At 30.7% G+C, this 20,347-nt stretch overlaps 2 protein-coding genes across 2 annotated transcripts in view; one reads left to right on the top strand and one right to left on the bottom strand.

Moving 5' to 3' along the window:
* The window catches only part of LOC145266501 (cytochrome b-245 chaperone 1-like), a 68,004-nt gene extending 63,624 nt beyond the window's left edge, over nt 1–4,380 (bottom strand). The window contains exon 1 of the mRNA XM_080122229.1: nt 4,080–4,380. The gene's annotated coding sequence lies outside the window, so the exon portion shown is untranslated. The remainder of the gene's footprint in view (nt 1–4,079) is intronic.
* Nucleotides 4,381–4,849: 469 nt separating this feature from the next.
* Nucleotides 4,850–20,347, top strand: part of LOC145266673 (3'-5' exoribonuclease HELZ2-like) — a 31,311-nt gene continuing 15,813 nt past the window's right edge. The window contains exons 1-8 of the mRNA XM_080122599.1: nt 4,850–5,038; nt 9,999–10,105; nt 11,079–11,109; nt 12,663–12,743; nt 14,486–14,581; nt 15,218–15,277; nt 15,783–16,199; nt 17,942–19,282. Coding sequence (XP_079978725.1) covers nt 10,034–10,105; nt 11,079–11,109; nt 12,663–12,743; nt 14,486–14,581; nt 15,218–15,277; nt 15,783–16,199; nt 17,942–19,282 — 2,098 coding nt within the window. The 5' untranslated portion in view covers nt 4,850–5,038; nt 9,999–10,033. The remainder of the gene's footprint in view (nt 5,039–9,998; nt 10,106–11,078; nt 11,110–12,662; nt 12,744–14,485; nt 14,582–15,217; nt 15,278–15,782; nt 16,200–17,941; nt 19,283–20,347) is intronic.

Raw genomic sequence — 20,347 nt, 5'->3', positions numbered from 1 at the left:
TAAATAATTTCTTTTTAAATGACGACGTTTTTACTGTTTATGAATATTAAAAGAAAAATAATTACTGAACATTTATTAATAAAAAAAATGGGTGCTAGTGCACTTATGATCCGCGCTATATTTTAAATCGTATTTCTAAGCTTAATTAAAGTTTAATGTTTTTTTTTTTATTCAATTGTAAGGTTAAAGTAGAGAATAGGTACAAAACTCCCTCCCCATGTTAAGAATGGCTTTTTAAATAACGTTATTTCAGCACGGATCATTAAGTGCACTAGTACCACAAAATGGTGATAGAATAATAAATTTACATACGTTTGTTTATTTAATAAATGTTATTTTCGCACCATTCAAAATTTATAAATTATAAAATTAAAATAAACTAAAAAGAAAAGTAACTAAACAATTTTTCGATAATCTTTAACTACAATATTTATTTACAAACAAAATTGGAAAAAAAATTTTATGGGTCGGAATATTTGTTTCATCATTGTTGTAATGAAAAAAGTTTCATTCAACACACAAAACTAAAAACACAGTAATAATAAATGATTTATTTTATTCATTAAATGAAAAAAGTTAAAAATTAAAAAAAAATAGTTGTTTATATGCGCATGTAACATGTTTGTACAAGTGGGAAATTATTTTAATATTCATTTTAAGAAAATGCTATTAAAAAAGAAAAAAGTCGATAAAAGTGAGACATAAACAGTAAAACGTAGTCATTTAAAAAGAAAATGCTATTAAAAAAATAAAAAGTCGATAAAAGTGAATGAATGGTGCGAAAATAACATTGATTAAACGTAAGTAAATTTATTATTCTATCACCATTTTGTGGTACTAGTGCACTTATTGATCCGTGCTGAAACAACGTTATTATTTTAAAAGCCATTCTTAACATGGGGAGGGTGCAAATTCGCCTAAAAAAGTAGAATCTCATTTTACGGAATTAGCTAACCGGGGTCGATAACTATTGTAGTAATGAAAAAAAAAAAGTTTCATTCAACACACAAAACTAAAAACATTTAAAAAAGAAAAGAAAAAGTTGATAAAAGTGACACAGACAGTAAAACAGTAAAAAAAGAAAAAAAAAAGTCGATAAAAGTGAGATATTAATAAATGTGTAATAATGTCTTTTATTTCAATATTCATAAACAGTAAAACAAAGTCGATAAAAATTCATGATCGTTTAGTTACTATGGCAACTAAAACATGTCCTTGACTCCTTTGCGCATGCGTGGGGAGAAGTCATTGTTTTTTTAGGGTGTTCGGCAGGGAACTCTTATCGCGACCAGTACCTGAACATTTTTATTAAGCATCTTGCTCTCGAAACAAAATATTGAATAAAATGGTACTTGTGCAGTTTCGCATAGACATTAAAAAATGAAAAATATTGAATAAAATTTAACACGAACAAACAAAATATTGAATAAAATAATTATTTAAGAACATTTGTTTTAAGCATATTGCTCTCGAATGCATTTAAATAATGATGCGAGGAAATGCGTGCTCCTTCAGTCCTTCTCGCGTCGTCTCCACAACTCTTCCATGAGATGAGTGGAACAAATTCTCATTTGTCGCTACTCTAAGTTTTCTTTTTATGTGGGACCAAAATCCCTCCACAGTTTGTGTGTGGACTGATGAGTCTACTGGATTTACGAAATTTTGTTCGTGGAGCACCTTATCGTGACTGGGCATACTTCCGTAGGCCGCCCATCCGTCACTGATGATCCTGGTCCCTGGCAGAATCCAAGATCTTATAATTCGAAATAGTGTGTCCCGATCCCTTCATTCTACCACTGTAAGGTTGCATCGACTACTTCCTCTTTCTACGGCTCCAAAAACCCACACTCCATTTTTTGCTCTCCCTCTATTATATTCCCTCCTGAAGAATAGAGACTCGTCGATCTCAACTTCTTTTGGTACATTAGTCTCTATTTGTATTCCACCCAGTATCATTGGGTTGTCTATGATATCTTTTTCACAGACTTCTCGGATGAAAGACATCCAGTCAACTATTGTGTGTTCCGATACACCGATTTCATCTTTTATTCTGCGCTGGATCATTTATGTCAGCAACTTACTTATCGGCAAGCGGCTTCTTTCGAAGGAGCCTTTCCTGACAGTGGATTTGCAAGAATCTGGGGGACAATTCCACACATATCCATCAGAAGGTTTTGACCGTTTATGATTGTTGCAACTTTGGCATACGCTGGTATTCCGTATCAGGCCTAAAGAAGCTGCAGCGTGTAGCTGATCTGTCGGATTTTAACCGACTGAAGAGGGGGGGAAGGCGTTTCTGCAACTCAACGGCTAAACTTGAACTCGACGTAGAAGGAAAAAACAATGAAACTCTTAACTTGTGGAGAATCCTTCTCGGCTTTTCTCGGCTAACTGGAGTTGCAACGTATTGCCTCGTTGCTTACAACGACAAATTGTAATAGTAACTGTGAAACGTGTAACTTGACTAAACAAAAAAGTCCAACTAACACATCAACGATAGGGGTGTTTTATAACCCACAAGTTGATGCTATGCAAAGTTCAGTCCGACCCACGTAGTGGACAACAAACTACTACTATAAAATCAGTCGACCAAGCACCTTTCTTTTTTTTTTTTTTTTTTTTTTTTTTACACCTTTTGCTTGAACGACTGCCTCCCCCCTCCACATAGAGTTCCAGTCAGTAATAATTACCACAGATCAGTTCCAATGACTTCCGTAAACTTTGCAAATGTCCAATTCGTTTCATGTATTTCGGCAATTGTTAACACACGGTTAACAATTTCTGTTCTCATATTGAACAGATAAATAAAAATAAATAAATAATATAAAGATAAATTAATTAATTTGTAATAACTAGAAAGAACTTAAATTAAAACGTGAAAATTAAAAATAAATTAAATAATTGTGTATTTGTAATAACTTGAAATAACTTTAACGTGCGTATTAAAAAAAAAAAAAGTGCAAATTTATCGAAACTTTAATGAAAAAGCGACCGCGTGCTTTTAGACGGTGTATTTTATTCAATTTCGTTTGCATAAAATCAAATTAATATGAACGCGTACCTGCTTAGACGGTGTCATAGTAAATTGTGAACCGCCAAGAGTTATCGAACATTTTCGGGACAGCGTACAACCAAGAACGGGGTTTGTATTACTGTACACATAGATTCGAAAAAGTTATCAAAAAACAAATATATAACAAATAAATGTTATCAAAGGCAAGATAAATTACTTTTCTACCAAACTGGATATATTTTTTGTGTTTTTATTCAATGTAACATATTTGTTCAGCTCGAAAAACATGCAGTGTTTACCGATGTATTCGACAATTCAAAATGGCGGCCGACTCTCTCTTAAACACGGTAAGTTCGAGAAAAAGTGCTATAAATAATAAACTAGACAAAATATTACAAAAACACCGAATATTTGTCAACTTATGTCACGGTAATATATATTGAGCGAATTTCTAACAGTATTTTGTCTAGTTTATTATTTATAACACCTTTTCTCGAACTTACCGTGTTTAAGAGATAGTCGGCCGCCATTTTGAATTTTCCAATACATCGGTAAACACTGCATGTTTTTCGAGCTGAATAAACATGTTACATTGAATAAAAACACGAAAATTTATCCAGTTTGGTAGAAAAGTAACTTATCTTGCCTTTGATAACATTTATTTGTTTATATTTGTTTTCTGACAATTTTTTCGAATCTATGTGTACAGTAATACAAACCCCAAGAACGTATTTATAACGAAGGCCACGGTACAACACTGCCTCCTAGCTTGGATAACGTGCACGACTACGTAAATAATGTTCATAAAATTTGTAGAAAATATGTTCCCGAAATAAAGTCACATTTGTTATTTTAGCGAGGATATTTTCGCACGCAAGTTTTTGAAACAATTCGTTATATATATTAAAACAAGAGTTCGTAAGAAGAAATATTTTTTTTTTCTTAAAAAAAAAAAAAAATTTAGGCCGTAGCAATTTGACTGAAAGTTGGCCCTTGCACTTCGTAGGGCTGCCGTTCGCAAATATAACAAGGTGGTATCTTTTTTTTTTTTTCGCAAATATTTTACCTTGTTGCAAAAAGAGTTTTCACTGTAACGGTAGCACAGGGGCCAAAATGAGGACTAGAGGACAACGGATGAAGAAAATATAATTTTTATTTTCCACGTGGTCGCACCGACGCAGTGACGCACCGGATTCGCAGTTTACAATTCTTCAACGTGAAAACTGAAATAAAATAAATGCAAAGAGTAGAGAAGAATACCTAATAACAATGTCCAGTAAATTTGAGAAATGATTTGAATGAAATTCTTCGTTTTCTCACCTCTTTTATGCCTCATGTTGACCCACACGCACAAGGGTGTTTTCTAAAAGCGCGACATTCTAGATTCTATGCGTGAAACGGTGTTTACGGTGATTTTTCCCTTACGTAGATTTAGGCCGCGCAATACTACTCGATCATTTTTTTTTATTGTAATTTTTGGAATATTATATTTGTTTCGTCACAAGATTTTTCTTTATTTTTGTTTTTTCCTAACATTAAAAACTAACCTTGTGTTTAATACTGGCCTTTTGTGAAAGCAATTAAATAGGAACTATGATTTAAAAAATTCATTCAGAGAAATCGAAACACGACGGAAGGAGTAATTGCATTCAATTACTCCTTCGTTTGTGCTTCGATTTCTCTTAATGAATAGATAATGGGAAAGTGGCGGGGGGGGAGTTGGCGTCGCAAGCAGGAAAAAGGGTGCTGGCAGGCGTCACAGGCAGGAAAAGGTGGGGGGGGGAGCAGTAGCAGCAGCAGCAGCTATAAGGGGTCTTAAAAAAAAAAAAAGGGGGAAGGACAGGTCCTCTATTTATCAATGAACCCCCCACCCACCACGCTCTAGCAGGCGTGGTCTTCGTTAAGAAGGGCACGCCTCGAGATACACTTTTCCCATAAATTAAACCACATTGACCGCTTTCACACATTCGTTGTAAAACTTCCTTCCGCGAAATAACCAAGATAGACTCGTCTTTTTCTTCTCATGTGAGTATATATTTTTAAACCCCCCCCCCTTTTTGTTTTATACTGTTTTGTTACCTTTAACTTCTCGGCATTGCTTGGGGTATTTTAACTCTTCTTTTCCTTTTTGCAATTCTTTTTTAAATATGAATTTTTGAAAACGAAATTTAATTATCTTTTTTTTCATTAGATTATAAATTGAATGAAATTGTTGGAATTAATACTTTGTTAATGAATATTGATTTAATTTTTATTTATAGAATTATTGGATAAAAACACTTTGTCTGGGGTTTGTATTACTGTACACATAGATTCAAAAAGCGGAGATGGGTCTAAAAATCGAGCCTTTCAGTTTCTGAAAAGTTAGATCGCATAACTAACATAACCTCCTGTGTGTGTGCGGATTTTCAGCCCCCCCCCCTTCTTCCTGTTATTATTTTTCCGTATTTTTTATTTATCCATTTTTGAACGATTCTCGGGAATCGCTCAAAAATGAACCAGAAATGAGAATGGCGCTATTTTTTTTACCCCCCCCCCCGCATCTCTTTCTCTCTCGCAGACACGCACGTGCGCACACGCAAAACAAAGTTCAAAGAATTTTTGAGCAATTATTATTATAGAATAACTGAAAAAGTGGTAAAAAAACAACTGTATTAAAAAAATATATCAAAATATAATTTTAATGTGTTAATATAATTTTTTTCAATGAGTGATTCATAACTGAAAATAAAATAATAAATGTGATAAAAACACAAAACATAGATTGTTTTTAGAATTATTTTTTTAACGGTAAGGTTGTATAAAAATATAATTTAAAAATCATCAAGCATTTATAGAGGTTTAATAATAATCTTTTTTTAGTACAGAAAGATTGTATAAAAATTATCAAAATATAATTTAGAAAAAGAATTTTCTTTGGCTAACAAGCGACATCTTGAAACTAAAATCCACATATTCGCCTCATGTTGACAGTGATATGCAGAAGTGCCGAAAATTGTTTTATTAAAATTATATTTTCTTACGCAAACTTTTCAATATTTCTACAATTATATTTTTATACATTCTTATGCAATAAATGTTTTGGGTTTCAAATATTTTTGTGTTTGGAAAAAAAATCTTGTTTGTGATTTAACCAAGAAATATCCCTCGCCCGAATACTTTTTTTTATACTAAAACACCAAGAGTAGTTCTTCTCGATGAATTTTTTTTCGTAACTATTTTCGACATGATTATTGTTTTTGCTTGAAACGAAATTAAAAAGAAATGTGACCGCCATGTGGAACTTCAACAATTGCTCATAAATAAAAACTGAAACAAAAATGCAGTTGATAATTATTACCAATTGAGCGAAAATTTATTGTTCAACCAAACAAACTATTTTTTCTTATTAATTTTTCAATTTTTGGGCGATTAATGAGGTTCCACGAGGCGGCCTAATGTTAGCCATTTTTTTTTTCTTTAACCACTTTTCATACCACTGAGTATTGTAAAACAAACCGATTTGTGTTTATATTTCTTTGATTTTCACCCCTTTTTGTTCTGTTGAAAATCTATATGAGAAAGCTATTTATAATGGTAATTTTTATGGAGAATTGGGTTGGAAATTGTTAAACAAACTGTTTTAATAGGTACCCCAAAAGAAAAATTTATATCTGAAAGTGGTAATCTTGACATGTCCCGTCGTTAGAAAAATAGAAGGCCGAATAGTTTTATGTATGAACGGAACTGACTTATTTGAAGCATTTAATTAAGTAGTGTGCTTGTTTTGTATTTCGTTTTACCTATAATCGATTTCCATTTTTATATAAAGCTCTACCCTGCCTTCCATTTTATTTCTGACGATGTGGATATGAATTAAAAAACATTTTTATTTTTTTCAGTTGATTTTTCACAATTTTATATTTGTTCTGGTCAAATTCTTGGCCGTTCTGCATGCTCTATATCTGCTAGAATGTAAGGATTTTTTTTCTTTTACTGTAACAGAACAAATAATAGGTGGAAAAATGCAACAAATAAATGTTACCAAAGACAAAATAAACTTATCCAGATAAAGAAATTTATTTGGTTTTATTAATTTAATTTTTTTTTAAATTTAAAATAAAACTATTGTCCACTCTTAAGTTAGAGCAAAAAAAAAAAAAAAAAAAAAAAATTGTTGTCCATAAGGTTTGTACGAGAAACAGTTAATCGCTAAAAATCGAAAATTAAACAAAATACTGACAAAAGATTACATTTTTGCATGTTTGGTAACATTTATTGTAATACTTTTAATTTTCGATTTTTGAGCGATTATTAGTGGTCCTCGTGTAGGTTATGGAGTGGACATACATATTTTTTTCTAACTTAAGCGTGAACACTAGGTTTGTTTTGAACAAAACCAAAGAAATAAAACGCCTTCAAACAAATATTATAGACAGGGGTAATAGTGACTCGACTTGCCTTTAATTACATTTATTTTTTGCACTTTTGTTTGTTTGTTATTTAAGACACTCTGATTAAATATTAAACTAAGGGAAACTACGATATGAAATTCATTTAGGTACAACAAAGGTCCAATTAAAACCTTAATCTCCACGGTCCAGACTAGCGCTTTGGGGGGGGGGGGTCGTTAGTGTAAGGGAGATAACTAGCATTGACTAAGAAAATAAGACTCAATTTAGGATGTTGCGATAATCAATCGAACAATAAGTATTATGATAAATAAAAATGGAAACTTTTAAAAAGTTGTAAGCAGATTTAATATTTTTTTATTTTGCCAGAAATGCTAGTTTTATAATCCGATAAAACAATATTTAATTAAAGTAATGACATTTTATTTTTATACTTATTTATAAGTGATAAAACCAGCTATTAAGAAAATGCATAGATAACATTTTTGTATTTGCAAGACATATTTTCACTTGAGTCACTTCCAAATATTGGAGAATCCATAGCTTAGTACTGGAAATTGAAAACCGTAAAAAATATGTAAAACGGCAGACAACACTAAGCATGTGAAAGGTTAGGTTAGGGTTAAAAATATTAGTCTCTACAAATGATTTCTCAAAAAATTATGGTTCTAGTTTATGATTGTCCAAAAAAGAAAAACTACTCCACTGCCAGAAAAAGTCGACTTTCGTAAAAAAAAATGTACACTTGCCCCCAAATATATTTTAATTGAGTATATAGCAATATGTGATACTAGATTTTTTTTTTTTTGTCCTTTAAAAGTATTCAAAAATTATAGTCTGTTGATTTAGAATGTGTGCTTTATTAATCCCTAACTGTGCATCAAACGGGTTAATTCGCTGTACTGTATCATAGAAAAAAGTCCTTACAAAATGCCAGCTAGATCTCCAACACATGCCACAGTTTTAACCCCCTGTATGTAACACGCTGTAACTGTAATTTAATTTAATATCTAATTTTTTTACCATTTAAAAGAAACTTCAAATAAACTGTTAATATTTAAAAAAAAAAAAAAAAAAAAATTACTGCATACAAAAATAATGAAGATGTGAGAGAACATGTGTTTACATTATTGACACTGTAAAACGTTTTGGAAGCTGTAGACGTACCCATGTTTTAAAAATCTAGCAAAAATCAAGTCATATTTTTCCTGAAATTTTCCATATTTATTCATTTGTAAATAAACTTAGATAAAAGTAGGTTTTGTCTAATATATTAGAGGAAATATTATTTTATGTGTTCTACCCCCCCCCCATATTTCATGTCATGAAAACTAAACAAAAAAATGTAGGTCAATAAAAATTTCAACATTTTTCTTAAAGCTGAAAAGATCAAATAATAAAGATTTCATATATATATATATAAATCCCGTTATTTTATTCATTTACCTTAAAATTGTAAATAAAATTGGTCATAAAATCAATATTATGTTAAAAAAATAAACACTTTTCTTTATTTTTTTCTAGAATATAATTTGAATAACAAAAAAAAACAACATAATTCTAAAGTAATTCTTTTTTAAAAAGTTTTAAATGATATTTAATTCAAATATTTACATGATATGAAGTTTAAACAAAGATTTTTTTATATAACAAGTTTTCAATAATAAAAAAACTATAATTTATATAATTAAAATTGCAAATGCAAAATCTACGAAAAAAATTTTTTTAATATAAAATGAAAGAGGGTGATTTTTTTTTTTTTTTTTTCTCCTTTTTCTAATGCCCATCCATAGAAATTGACCCAGAAAATAGCCGTGTGTAAAACGCTGACCTTTTACATACGGCTTTGGAGGTGCCTTTAGATCTGCCCGATAGTTTCTGAGAAAACTTTTAGAATAAATATAATATTGTAATAATTAATCCCCAACTGTGCATTAATAAAATTCTATGTGAATTTTAAACTTTCTATTATAACTGTTTAGTGAAAGAGAAACGACACTCATGGAAATGTGGGGTGGGGGTGGGAATAACTAGCATCAATTAAGTAAAAATATAAACATTTTGTAAAGAATTAAGAATATTAAAAGAATTCCTCAAACAGGGAAACAATTCTAGGAAAAAAATAAGGCCTTGTCTCCACAAGAGCTGCATGAAGCTAGTCCCAGAAATTGTTGAGGCAATTTATGAAAGAGGGAAAAATTAAAAACAAAAACAAAGAAAACACTAAAAACTGAAATAAATTAGCGATCCTAATTATTAGGAATTTAAATAACCAAAATGAATACACCTATACCTGAACAATGATTTCCAGAAATGTCCTTTTTGTAAACTGATTTGGCAACTTCAGGGAGTAATATTGTCTTTTGTAGAGATTAGGTCTTTTTTACTTAAAATTGTTTCATTGTTCGATGCATTATAGCGTCTTAAATTATCTCATGCAAAATATGCTTATTTTTGTTTAGTCTAATTATCTCCCTCTAGAAAATCCATAAGCGTCATGTTTTTTTTTTATTTTTCTTTCAAAACAAATTAACATTTTTTTTTTTTTTTTTTTTTTTTAAATTGCAAAAAAATCCTTTCCTTTTTTTCTTCAGACTCTTTTTGTAAAGAAGAAATTACATCAGCTATTATGAAGCTTGGTTTAGCGCGAGTATATGGTTCTTCTGATGAAGAAACACCTGAACTCCCAAGACAGCAAAAGGTAAGTAATATATATATTGTGAAAGCTTTTTAACCTTGAAAATTATATTGAAAAATTTTTTTTATAAAAATTTCATTTTAGTTCTTATTTGGAAAATTTGTCATGTCATTTGATCTGCAATCACAGAACCAACCTGCTTTCTCAAACAAACAATAGTCATAAGTTTTCAAGAATCATCAGTTGTTTACCATGAAATGCTGTTTCAGGGAATATATATACACATTAGTGTCTATAGGTATAAAAAATGATTAATATTTATTTGAAAAAAAATAAAGCCCCTTTTAAGAAATTGAAATTGTACTCTGTTTGGGGAATTAAGAAAAAGCAGTTAACTTTAGAACAGGTGCAACATTTTCACTTCCGGTTGTCAAATGCTTTCGTAACTATATACTTTGTTCGCTGCCTACATTGTATTCATAAACACTTTATTTCCTGGAGGAAAGATACTAGCCTATAGCGTCAAGGATGTTTTTATGGCAGTTTAAATTTTCTGACTAGCAGTAAAGTGTCCAATTTATTCCAAACTCCCTGTACAAACTGCATTCTCACAGAAGAGATGTTATTAGTTTTACTCTATTCTTTTTATGTTCATGAAATGTTCTAGGCTGAGCTTCAATCTTAACAGCAAAAACTTTTTTTCATCCACCACTGCAAAGAATTTTCCCTTTTACTTGTGCCTAACATCAAATTGAATTTTCATGAACAGAATTTTCTTCCCAAGAGTTTTCATCTATGGAGCACATTGCTGCAGGGTTGCTTCCCTCCTTGCTAACACATGTTCAAATCCAATGTCAATAGATACTTGCTATAACTCGTCCTCATAAGCCATCAAATTTTAATTCATTATTGTCAAACTTATGTTCATGATTTAACTCATTTGGCCATCGTATTAGCTTTTATCCATGAGTGGCTTCCAGCCTTGATAAGTGATGACTCATTAATAAATACAACACATTTTTCACTCTCTTTGTAGGTTTCCACTGAAACGTCAGAGCAATCAAACGGTAAATATATTTTCTGGAATGTTCATTCTTTTCCCAGTATTCCACTGAAAAGAATCCAATTGGATTTTAACCTGACATAGCCAATTCCATATTCCAAGTTATTTACATATTTTTCATGTTTTTTATTACCTATTAGTGTTGCCCGGGAATATTTATAATTTAATTTTTTGTATTGTCTGTAAAAATTAAAGTTTATTGTTAATTTAAAATCTTTCTGCTATCTTATGAAATAGTGAAAGTGCAGTCATATATTTGTCTGTCTCTCTCTCTCTGATTTTTTTTTTTTTTTTGACTCTTTCTTACTTTCTTTGAATTTATTTTAGTTCTCCTCCCACTCTCTCAATCTTTGATCTTTTTATTATAAACCAATTGTACCTACCCGATGTTGCCCGGGATATAGTGAAATCATCTTAGTTTTTAAATTTTGTTTGTACTTTTAAACTTATACAAGAAATAGAATTTTAATTGACAAGTTTTTTGTTTGTTTTAGGGGTGGTATAATTATTTTTATTTTAATTTAAAAAAAAAAAAAAATTTTTTAAATTGTAGCCAATAACATGGTACAATGAGAAAATATGAAAATTAGTTGGACAGAATCAGTTTGATATGTCAACTTAAATGCTACTTAGGTCCAACTTTCAAAAGTTTGTACATAACACAAATGTAATTTAGATGTCTTTAACTTGTACAAAAAATAAATACAATTTTAGTTGTAATGGACAGATTTTATATTCTTCCTAAAAATGACTTATTTCTCTTGAGTTTTGTTTCGGGGGGGGGGGGTATATATTATTTTCGCATGTATTTTTAATTAAATTGCAGTGAAGTGTGTTATTATAGTGTAAATAACTGGTAAAACAAAACATGAAAATTAGCTCAACAGAATATCTGTTTGATATGTCAGCTTAAATGCTACTTAAGTCCAACATTTAAAATCTTGCAAAATAACTGCATATGATTACACTAAATGTGAAATTCATCAGCATTTGTTTCCATTAGTCTTTTTCTATATACTTTAACACAAACTGCATGCGAAAATATTTAGTTCTGAGATTGAGTTATATTTTTTAAAAATCGATTTTAATTGGTCTCATTAGCCATAATTTATAATTAAATGAAAATATCCATCTCCCTCTGTTAGTGGTCTATGTATTTCTCTCTCACCAGTTACTTTGCATTTTACGCTTGTTCAACCATTTTCGCATGACTCAATGAGCATTTAGAGAAAGAGTGACGTATAAACATTATGCACCACAAACACATATGTAAATTAGATGTCATTAAAGAGGCACTCCAGATTGGGACAAAAATAAAAATTGCCACAGTCTAGAATGATTTCTTAATCATTGACAGGACTAAAGATAAAGTATAGTATCAAAACAGGTACTACACTTTAACATTAATTTTATTTGAAGTGTAAGAAAAAATGATTGCAAAGTTAGCAAATATTCAGACACCAGTTTTTATTTAAATATTCAAAGCAGACAACTTTTCTTTAATTTCAAATGCTTGCAGTTGATTAATTTTTTGCTTTTCATTTCTTAAAAACTTAGATTCATCGGACCCTGATTCCAGCAAAACCGTGGCAGTGCCTAACAAGGCAGAGAAAAAACTAAAGAAATCCAAATCCTCAGGTACGTTTTACAATTACATAATTTTTAAATTCCTTTCTTTTAAACAAAACAAGGTCTTGTGTAGATTGGTGATCTTTTCAATTATGACCAATTCAAACAATTTAATTAAAAAAAAAAAGGCAAAAATTTAATTTATTTAAAAAGAAAAATAAATATTTTTATCTTTGAGGAGGGAAGAAAACAATATTTTATTTCTAGTCTTTAAGCTAAACAACAATTTTTGAAAATAATTTTTTCATTTAGTGAAAAATATAATCTTTTTGAAAAAGAAAAAATATTTTTATAAAACATGTTTTTTTTTTATTTTGGGTGGGCTAGAAAGCAAAATTGATTTTATTTTTTAAAATAAATTTCAACTTTTAAGGGTGGGGGCAAAATAAATAAAAATAATTGATAAACTTGAAGTTTAGGTGAGAGATGAGATTTTTTAAAAATAGGCAGTAGCTCAAAAATAGTATTTCTGCTGAATTTATTGGTTATAGTATTATGAAATAAAACATTATGAAATAATAAAACATTATGAAATAATTATAGTATTATGAAGTAATAATACATTATAAAATGGAAAAATCGGTTTGTAAAGTTTTTAGTAGCTTTTTATAAAAATGATTTACATTAAAATATGTTTATAAAAATATTTATTTCAAAATATAATTGCTTTCACAACACAGAAAAACAAAAAACAAAACCATGAGAACATTCTAAAGTCTTAAAGTACAGTATATATATATATATATTTCTTTTTACTTACATAATAATTGTACTTTATTTCCCAAATAAACCCAGATTCTATTTTTTTGGAGGGCGATTACATGTAAGTAGTGTAAGTAACATTCTGCAAATAACATTCTCCAGAGCTTTATTATTTATTAACAAATAAAATAATTTGAGGACAGTGGAGGGGGGGGGTCCTCTTAAATATTGACACACATAAAAATCACTCCCTTCTGATAGCAGGCATAAAACAAAAACTTTCTGAAAGAATCAATAATTGACACAAATGCAAATGAAAAGTCAATAAGGCCACCTCCAATCACAAGTAAACAAATAACAAGTAAGCCATTTAACGTTTTCAAATTTATTTCAATATTTTTTCGTTATAGAAGCAACCAGAAAACTTATCCATTGGTTGGATTTTTGGGGGGAGGGGTCAATTTCTTTTAAATAAAAAAAAAAAAAAAAAAAAAAATTGTGCATTAAATAGAAATGTAACACAATTTTTAAAAATATTACACATCCAATGTTGAATATTTTTATTTGATGGCACAGGGAAATTCTTTTAGGAGATTGTTAATTAATGCCAGTGTTGTTGCATATCTAATCGTATTAATCCACCAAACTGCATATTATTACACAAGTCTCTCAACAAACATGGATTTGAAACTCCTAATGACAAATAATTTCTAGCCTTTGGCTTAGCAATAAATGCAAACCTTAAAAAACACCAAACAGATTTTTGGATTGATGAAAGTTATTGGTTATATTTTTAATTTTCCATTTTTCACCTGTAAAACATAACATTGAATCTTCAAACTAAGTAAAGAAGCGTCTGTCGTGTTTTCTTCTCACAAGACTCCAAGACAATCTTGAGAAAAATTATGTATAATGAAAAATTTTTTAAAGATTATTACATGTTGCAAGAAACATTTCAAGTTAAAACTTGTTTAATATTACGCATGAAATCTGAAGAATAATATGTGACTGAGTTAGCATAATTGAGGTTTTTATATTTTATTTGTTAGAAACCGACACGGATTCATCGGACTTGAGTGATTCTGATGAGATCTCAACAGTGCCAAACAAGACAGTGGAAAAACTAATTGAAATCAAATCCTCAGGTATGTTTACAATTTCACCATTTTTAAATTCTTTACTTTTATGAAAAAATAAGATTTAAATTATGACAAATTCCCAAAATAATGTAATTTTTTTTTTTTTAGGGTGTGGAGGAAAGAAACTAAATATATTTCTTTATATTGGGGAAAATGGTAAAGGAGAAAAGGAAAGCATTTTTTTTTGTTTGTTTAAATTATATATAATTTTATTCAAACAATATGGCGAAAACGTTCTCTTTAAAAAATTGTGATAGTTTTTTAATGTTATAAAGAAATCAAAGAATAGTTGTGACACGATGGCTCATGTTTACATCTAGTATTTGATTTACCTCCTTGTCACATTAAACACAATGTCAGATGTGGGCGTGAAAAGCCAGCATACTGAAATTAATGCCTAAAACAAAAAATGCCTGAGCTCCAGTGGTATTCCTAGCAGGGGGTGCATTAGATAAACTAACCCCGTTCTCTGTTAGAAAAGTTACTAACCTGCATGTGCATTGACACATGGAACAACAACAACAACCCTCATGAGTGGAAGTTCTGTTCCCAATTAGGGAGAGAGTATTTGATTTTTATTTTAAAAGCTATGTTGCTTTATTTTTTGAAAATCTTTCCAATGAATTTTATAATTCTTTCCAGAAATTGCCAGAGATTCAAATGCTTCCAAACAGAAAAAGAAACCAAACAAGAAATCTGCAGGTATGTTGTCATAGATGACATTTAAAGAATCAAGTGTAAATCTCTCCAAAAATCTGGCGTATATAACTTGGTAATGATATGCTTTTCAAGTTCAGTGTAGATGTATGTTTAGATGTGCTTAATAAGTGAGGTTTAACTCCAGGTTCATCTGTTACTTTTTGGTTGAGATCAATTATGAAAGACTGATTGCTGCCAAAATGACTTTCCTTATTTGTCTGTAATTTCTTTTTTTTCTTTGTCTTGCTATTTCTTCTCTCATCCTTTGTGTTGTTTTGGCTCACATCAAAATTCATACTAGCTAACTTAATAACGTTACATATCAGAAGCACCATATCGAATTTTTTTCTTTTTGTACTGTCTCCCCTTAAGAGAGACACTCCCCCTTCACAGATAAGAATAAACCCCCCCTCTCTCTCCAGGTTGGAAAATAATCTCGATTTTGTTTTTATCATATGTTACTTGCATCCCACTTCATGTTTTAAAAATTTGTTTTTATTTTTCACAGTTAAAAATAAATCTCAAGCAAAGATTAACTCCAACGACCTCAAACTTGCGAAAGAGTTGAGCTGCATAAGTTTTCCACTCGATGCGGATTATGATTTCCATCTCGTATGCACTCGGTGCCTCGTTAAAGAGAAAGAAGGTGTCAATGCTTTCTGTCTCAAAAAGACGTGCCCAACCTGTGCACGGGATAAGCTTGCGATTAAAAAGAAATCTAAAAACAGCTGGTTATCGGTTCGCAATCGCCCACTATTTTGCAGCATCTATGAAATGTGCTCAGACTTTAAACGCTGTGTCCCCTGTAAACAAAAACCATGTACTTTTGCTCACGGGGAAGGAGAACATCGGCTATGGACATACGAACTCCAAAAAAAATTCAAATTGGATACGTTCATAAAAGTACTGCGGAAAAATAATGTTGGTAAGTAAATGTGCTTTTCTACTTCCATAGGGTCCATGAATTCTAATTGTTTTAAAACGTGGCATAAATCTATTATATAAAGGACGAATGTCTGTCTAAAATCCAAAAAATAATTACAAGTAAAACTAGAATTTATTGAATTATCGAATTTTATCATGTTTTAATGTGAAAGTGTTGTGCAGCTAATTCAGTATGACAAACAAGAGAGATAACTCTCAACTTCAATTTACTTAATGGTCTGCCATTGTTAATGCATTTCACAATTGTGGCTAATGTTTCCTTTAAAATACATCTACCATATCTTTTAATGGATCATTTTTGTAATTTTTGAAATGTAATAAAGTTATAACCAAAGATTTATACTGTATTTGTCAAAATAGCTTAATTGACTGTCAACAATCATAAACCCAGACCATATTGGTACATAATGTTTCTTTACCATAAACTTACCATATGCACAGTCATTAAAGAAAAAGTATCTTTGTTAAAAATGTCAATTTAAAAAATTTTAACTCTGAACCTCAAAAACAACATGTTGAGTAATTCACATCTATAATTTATATTTTATGTCTTTTCCTCCATAAATCGAATAAGAACTGTTTTCTTATTAGATATTAAAAGGGTGTATTTTTTTTTCTCCTTATATCCTGGAAATCTTAACATAAATTTCCCAAGTAGGCATAAAAATCCAATTCATGGATCCCAAAATAAATCACTAAATAAAATAGCAATCGGTATAACCATAGATAGTTTTGCAATTTTTTGTTTGGGCTAGTGCTTTCATCTCAGATATTATTCTTGCAATATTTCAGCCAATCTAACTTCCAACCATCAGGTTTAATAACATCATTATATATAAATAAACTTTATTTTGACACAATTAAAAAAAAAATAATAAATAAGAACAAATTGATAAAAGCAACAAATATACATAACATTCAATTACACAATATTTTTGCTTCTACCAAAATTGCACACTAAAACAATGAAACCCCCCCCACCACCACCAAAAAAAACTCCTGAAGACTATCATCTGGAAACTTGCTTGCCGAGTTGAGACAACGATTAAGAAAATAGCGAAAAGAGGAAATTTTGTCATTTAGAATCGGACGTGTATTTATAATACTTTGCTTTTTTTTTTTCCATTACTATGGTTCAATATAAACTATGAAAGTCTCACCTGAAATGTAGGATATTTTGTTGGACTTTAAATGTTTTTCTTTTATGGTTTTTTAATGATAGATTATCCTCAGCTGACTTAGAGAGGTACATATCTTATATGCAGGAGTTACTTCTCTTACTGTCCTAGATGTGTGTGTGTATTTCTGTATATCCATTAATTAGTAAACTACACATCTAATAAACATAATGTTTAAGACCCCTAAAATTCATGGTAGAAATGTCTGCTAATGTGTTCAGTCATAACCAGTTCCAAGTTATCTAGAGGTGGAAGGTTCGATTCTCAATGCACGTGATACTAAGAATACAATTACAAATTAAGATTTCTACTTGGTCATGGCTGATGGAATGAGAATAAGTTACCCCTGTGGATTAACTAAAAAGTTGCCTTCAAAATTGCATACAGATTTACAAGTTGAATAAACGATTCCAGAGTTTGACAAGACATACCTTAAGTCGGGTTACATTGTCTAAAACAAGAATAACATTTAAGATGAAAACTGTTGCTTGAATACAAATAATATAAATGAAAATATCTAATTTTTTCTTGGTTTTAATTTCAGTGACAAGTCAGGAGTTACTGGAGGTGAAGTCGAAAACAACATACATTCCTGGTCTGACAAATTCAACCACTTTGAAATGTCTTCCAGACAGATGTGTTGAAAACTCAGCTTCGAGCAGCACCCATCTGACCGATAGAGCAATTGATGTAATTGGACGCAAACCTATCGTGCAAGCATCTCTTGACTCTGCAGCTATAACTAAGTTGGATGGTTTACCACCCCTTCCCGACTTGGTTATGGAAGCCATGAAAAGTGAATCCTCCAAACTTGAACTCTGCAACAGTAATTCTGCTACTTTACAAGAATGTGCATCATTGGATCTATCCCTAAAACCCGTCTCTGTTGAATATTGGCCGATAACAAATGAAAACCCACTTCAGAAGACCCATGATTTTCGGATGTTTTGTGCCGAATGTTTTCCTCACACTTTCATGACAACCTCACCCCATGAAAACTGCTTAAAAAACATTTTAGCTTTTGCCGAAAAGGGGACTTCTCATTGGTTGGAAGTCAGAGAACGAAAAAAGTTAGCTACTTTTAATAGGTACTACACTCTCTGTAGATCTCTAACAGAAAAGCGCAGCCTGTGCACATCTGGCCAGAAACATTGTTCGTTTGCTCACAATACCATTGAGCTTCTTTTATGGAATGCTGACAAGGAAGAAAAATTTGATTTAACAAAATTTTTTTATTCTGAGTTTAGTGAGAAACATCGTTTACTTAATTTCACCGCAAAATATGGGACGTCCTTTTCATTCATCTGTGGTGCTTGCTTTGAATCTTCACGGCTGATCGTACACCAAGATAAAAGTGGAGTCGTCTGTGAAGGTTTAGAGGCCCACTGCTGGAGTTCCCACAAGACTCTTTTTTATGCTGCAGAGAAAACAATAATTAATAAAGTCCATAGGCTGTGTCTTTATAGAAAATGCTTCGATAAAAATTGTAAGCGAACGTGTTCTCTGGCACACAGCACTGTCGAAAGAGAAGTGTGGATTCTGTTGACTGTGGCAAACATCACAGAAGAAAAGTTCGTTGAGGAAATGAAATTTTACTCACGTTGCTTTGTGGGGAAAAAAGGGAGATGTCCGTATGAACTTTTGCCATTATGCGAAAGATGTTTCGTAAAGTATCCAAACATACCGGACAAAGAATGCAATTACTGGAGGAAGAGTTACTCCAAGATATATATAACGATCCCAGGGTTAAAACGGGTTCGTAGTTTACCATCTACGAACCCCCAAAAATTTCAAATTGATCACGAATGCAAATCTGAAAACAATTGTATTTCTGCACATTCTCAAGAGGAGTACGATGTGTGGAAATGGATGCTCATTAATAAGAGTAAGTATTTGTTTTGAGGCAATTTTAGTTTGTCAGTGCAAATGTGACCCAAGGCTGATAATTGAATGATTGTATTGCAAAAAAAAATTTGTAATAAAAATGAAAAATGTTAAATTCTAATATTATACGAATCCCATGAATCATATTGTCTGTTCAATTTTTAGGTGAGGGCTAAATATTTTGTACTGGCAAACTAAAAAGGAGCCTTTGCTTTTTGTCTTTTTTGTGCCCAATTCTACTCTCAGACCATGTAATTAAAATGTCCACATTATAAATGCGTGACTTTTACACAGTACAGCTTGTTCAATTTTTAGGTGAGGGCTAAGAATTTGTAAACTAAAGGAACGCTTTAGTTTTTGTCTCTTATCCCATACATATAGCACTTTTTGATTAGAAGGACGAATTATATTTGTTCAACAAAAAAAAAACTTACACTAAAAATCTGAGGAAGTCTACAAATATGTTGTATTAATATAATTAATCCGGGTGAACACCAGTTTTACAGAGATTTTGCTTCTTGTCCAAAATTCCTTCTATATTTAAAACAAAAAAAGTCTGTGATGTACATACTCCTCCTGACTGAACGAAAACATATTCCAAAAATCACATAAATTGATCAAGTATATTTATTTTTAAATAAGAAAATCAAATTTTATGAGTATTTGAGACGTGACTTTCTTGCTTGCCACTTTGAAAAAATGTCAAGAAACAAAAGGAGATAACTCAACAATAATTCATACTAATTTATGTTGTAATGCTTACGAATTTACATTAATTACCTAGAGAGGTTTTTCTTTATAAAAATAAAACTACCTGATTGATTTGTATTTTGGAATATATTTTCATTTTATCACAGGTACATACATATAGATTTTTCTTATCTTTTTAATATCAATAATATTCTAAACAAAAACTGCAATCTTTGTGCAAGGTGTTTGATCAAATGCATGGTCAAGCAACATCCAGAAATGCAACAGAGCATGCAGCAAAAAATTGCTTCAAAAATCTCGCATATCTATAGAATTGAAAGATGGTCTCATTCCAACATTTAAAGCAACTTTATTA

This window comes from Euprymna scolopes, chromosome 41 (assembly GCF_053919585.1).
Source record: "Euprymna scolopes isolate OS-2025 chromosome 41, ASM5391958v1, whole genome shotgun sequence".
In the NCBI taxonomy this organism is placed as follows: domain Eukaryota; kingdom Metazoa; phylum Mollusca; class Cephalopoda; order Sepiida; family Sepiolidae; genus Euprymna; species Euprymna scolopes.
Note: the sequence above shows the minus strand (reverse complement) of the source record. Positions and strands in the feature narration are given on the sequence as shown.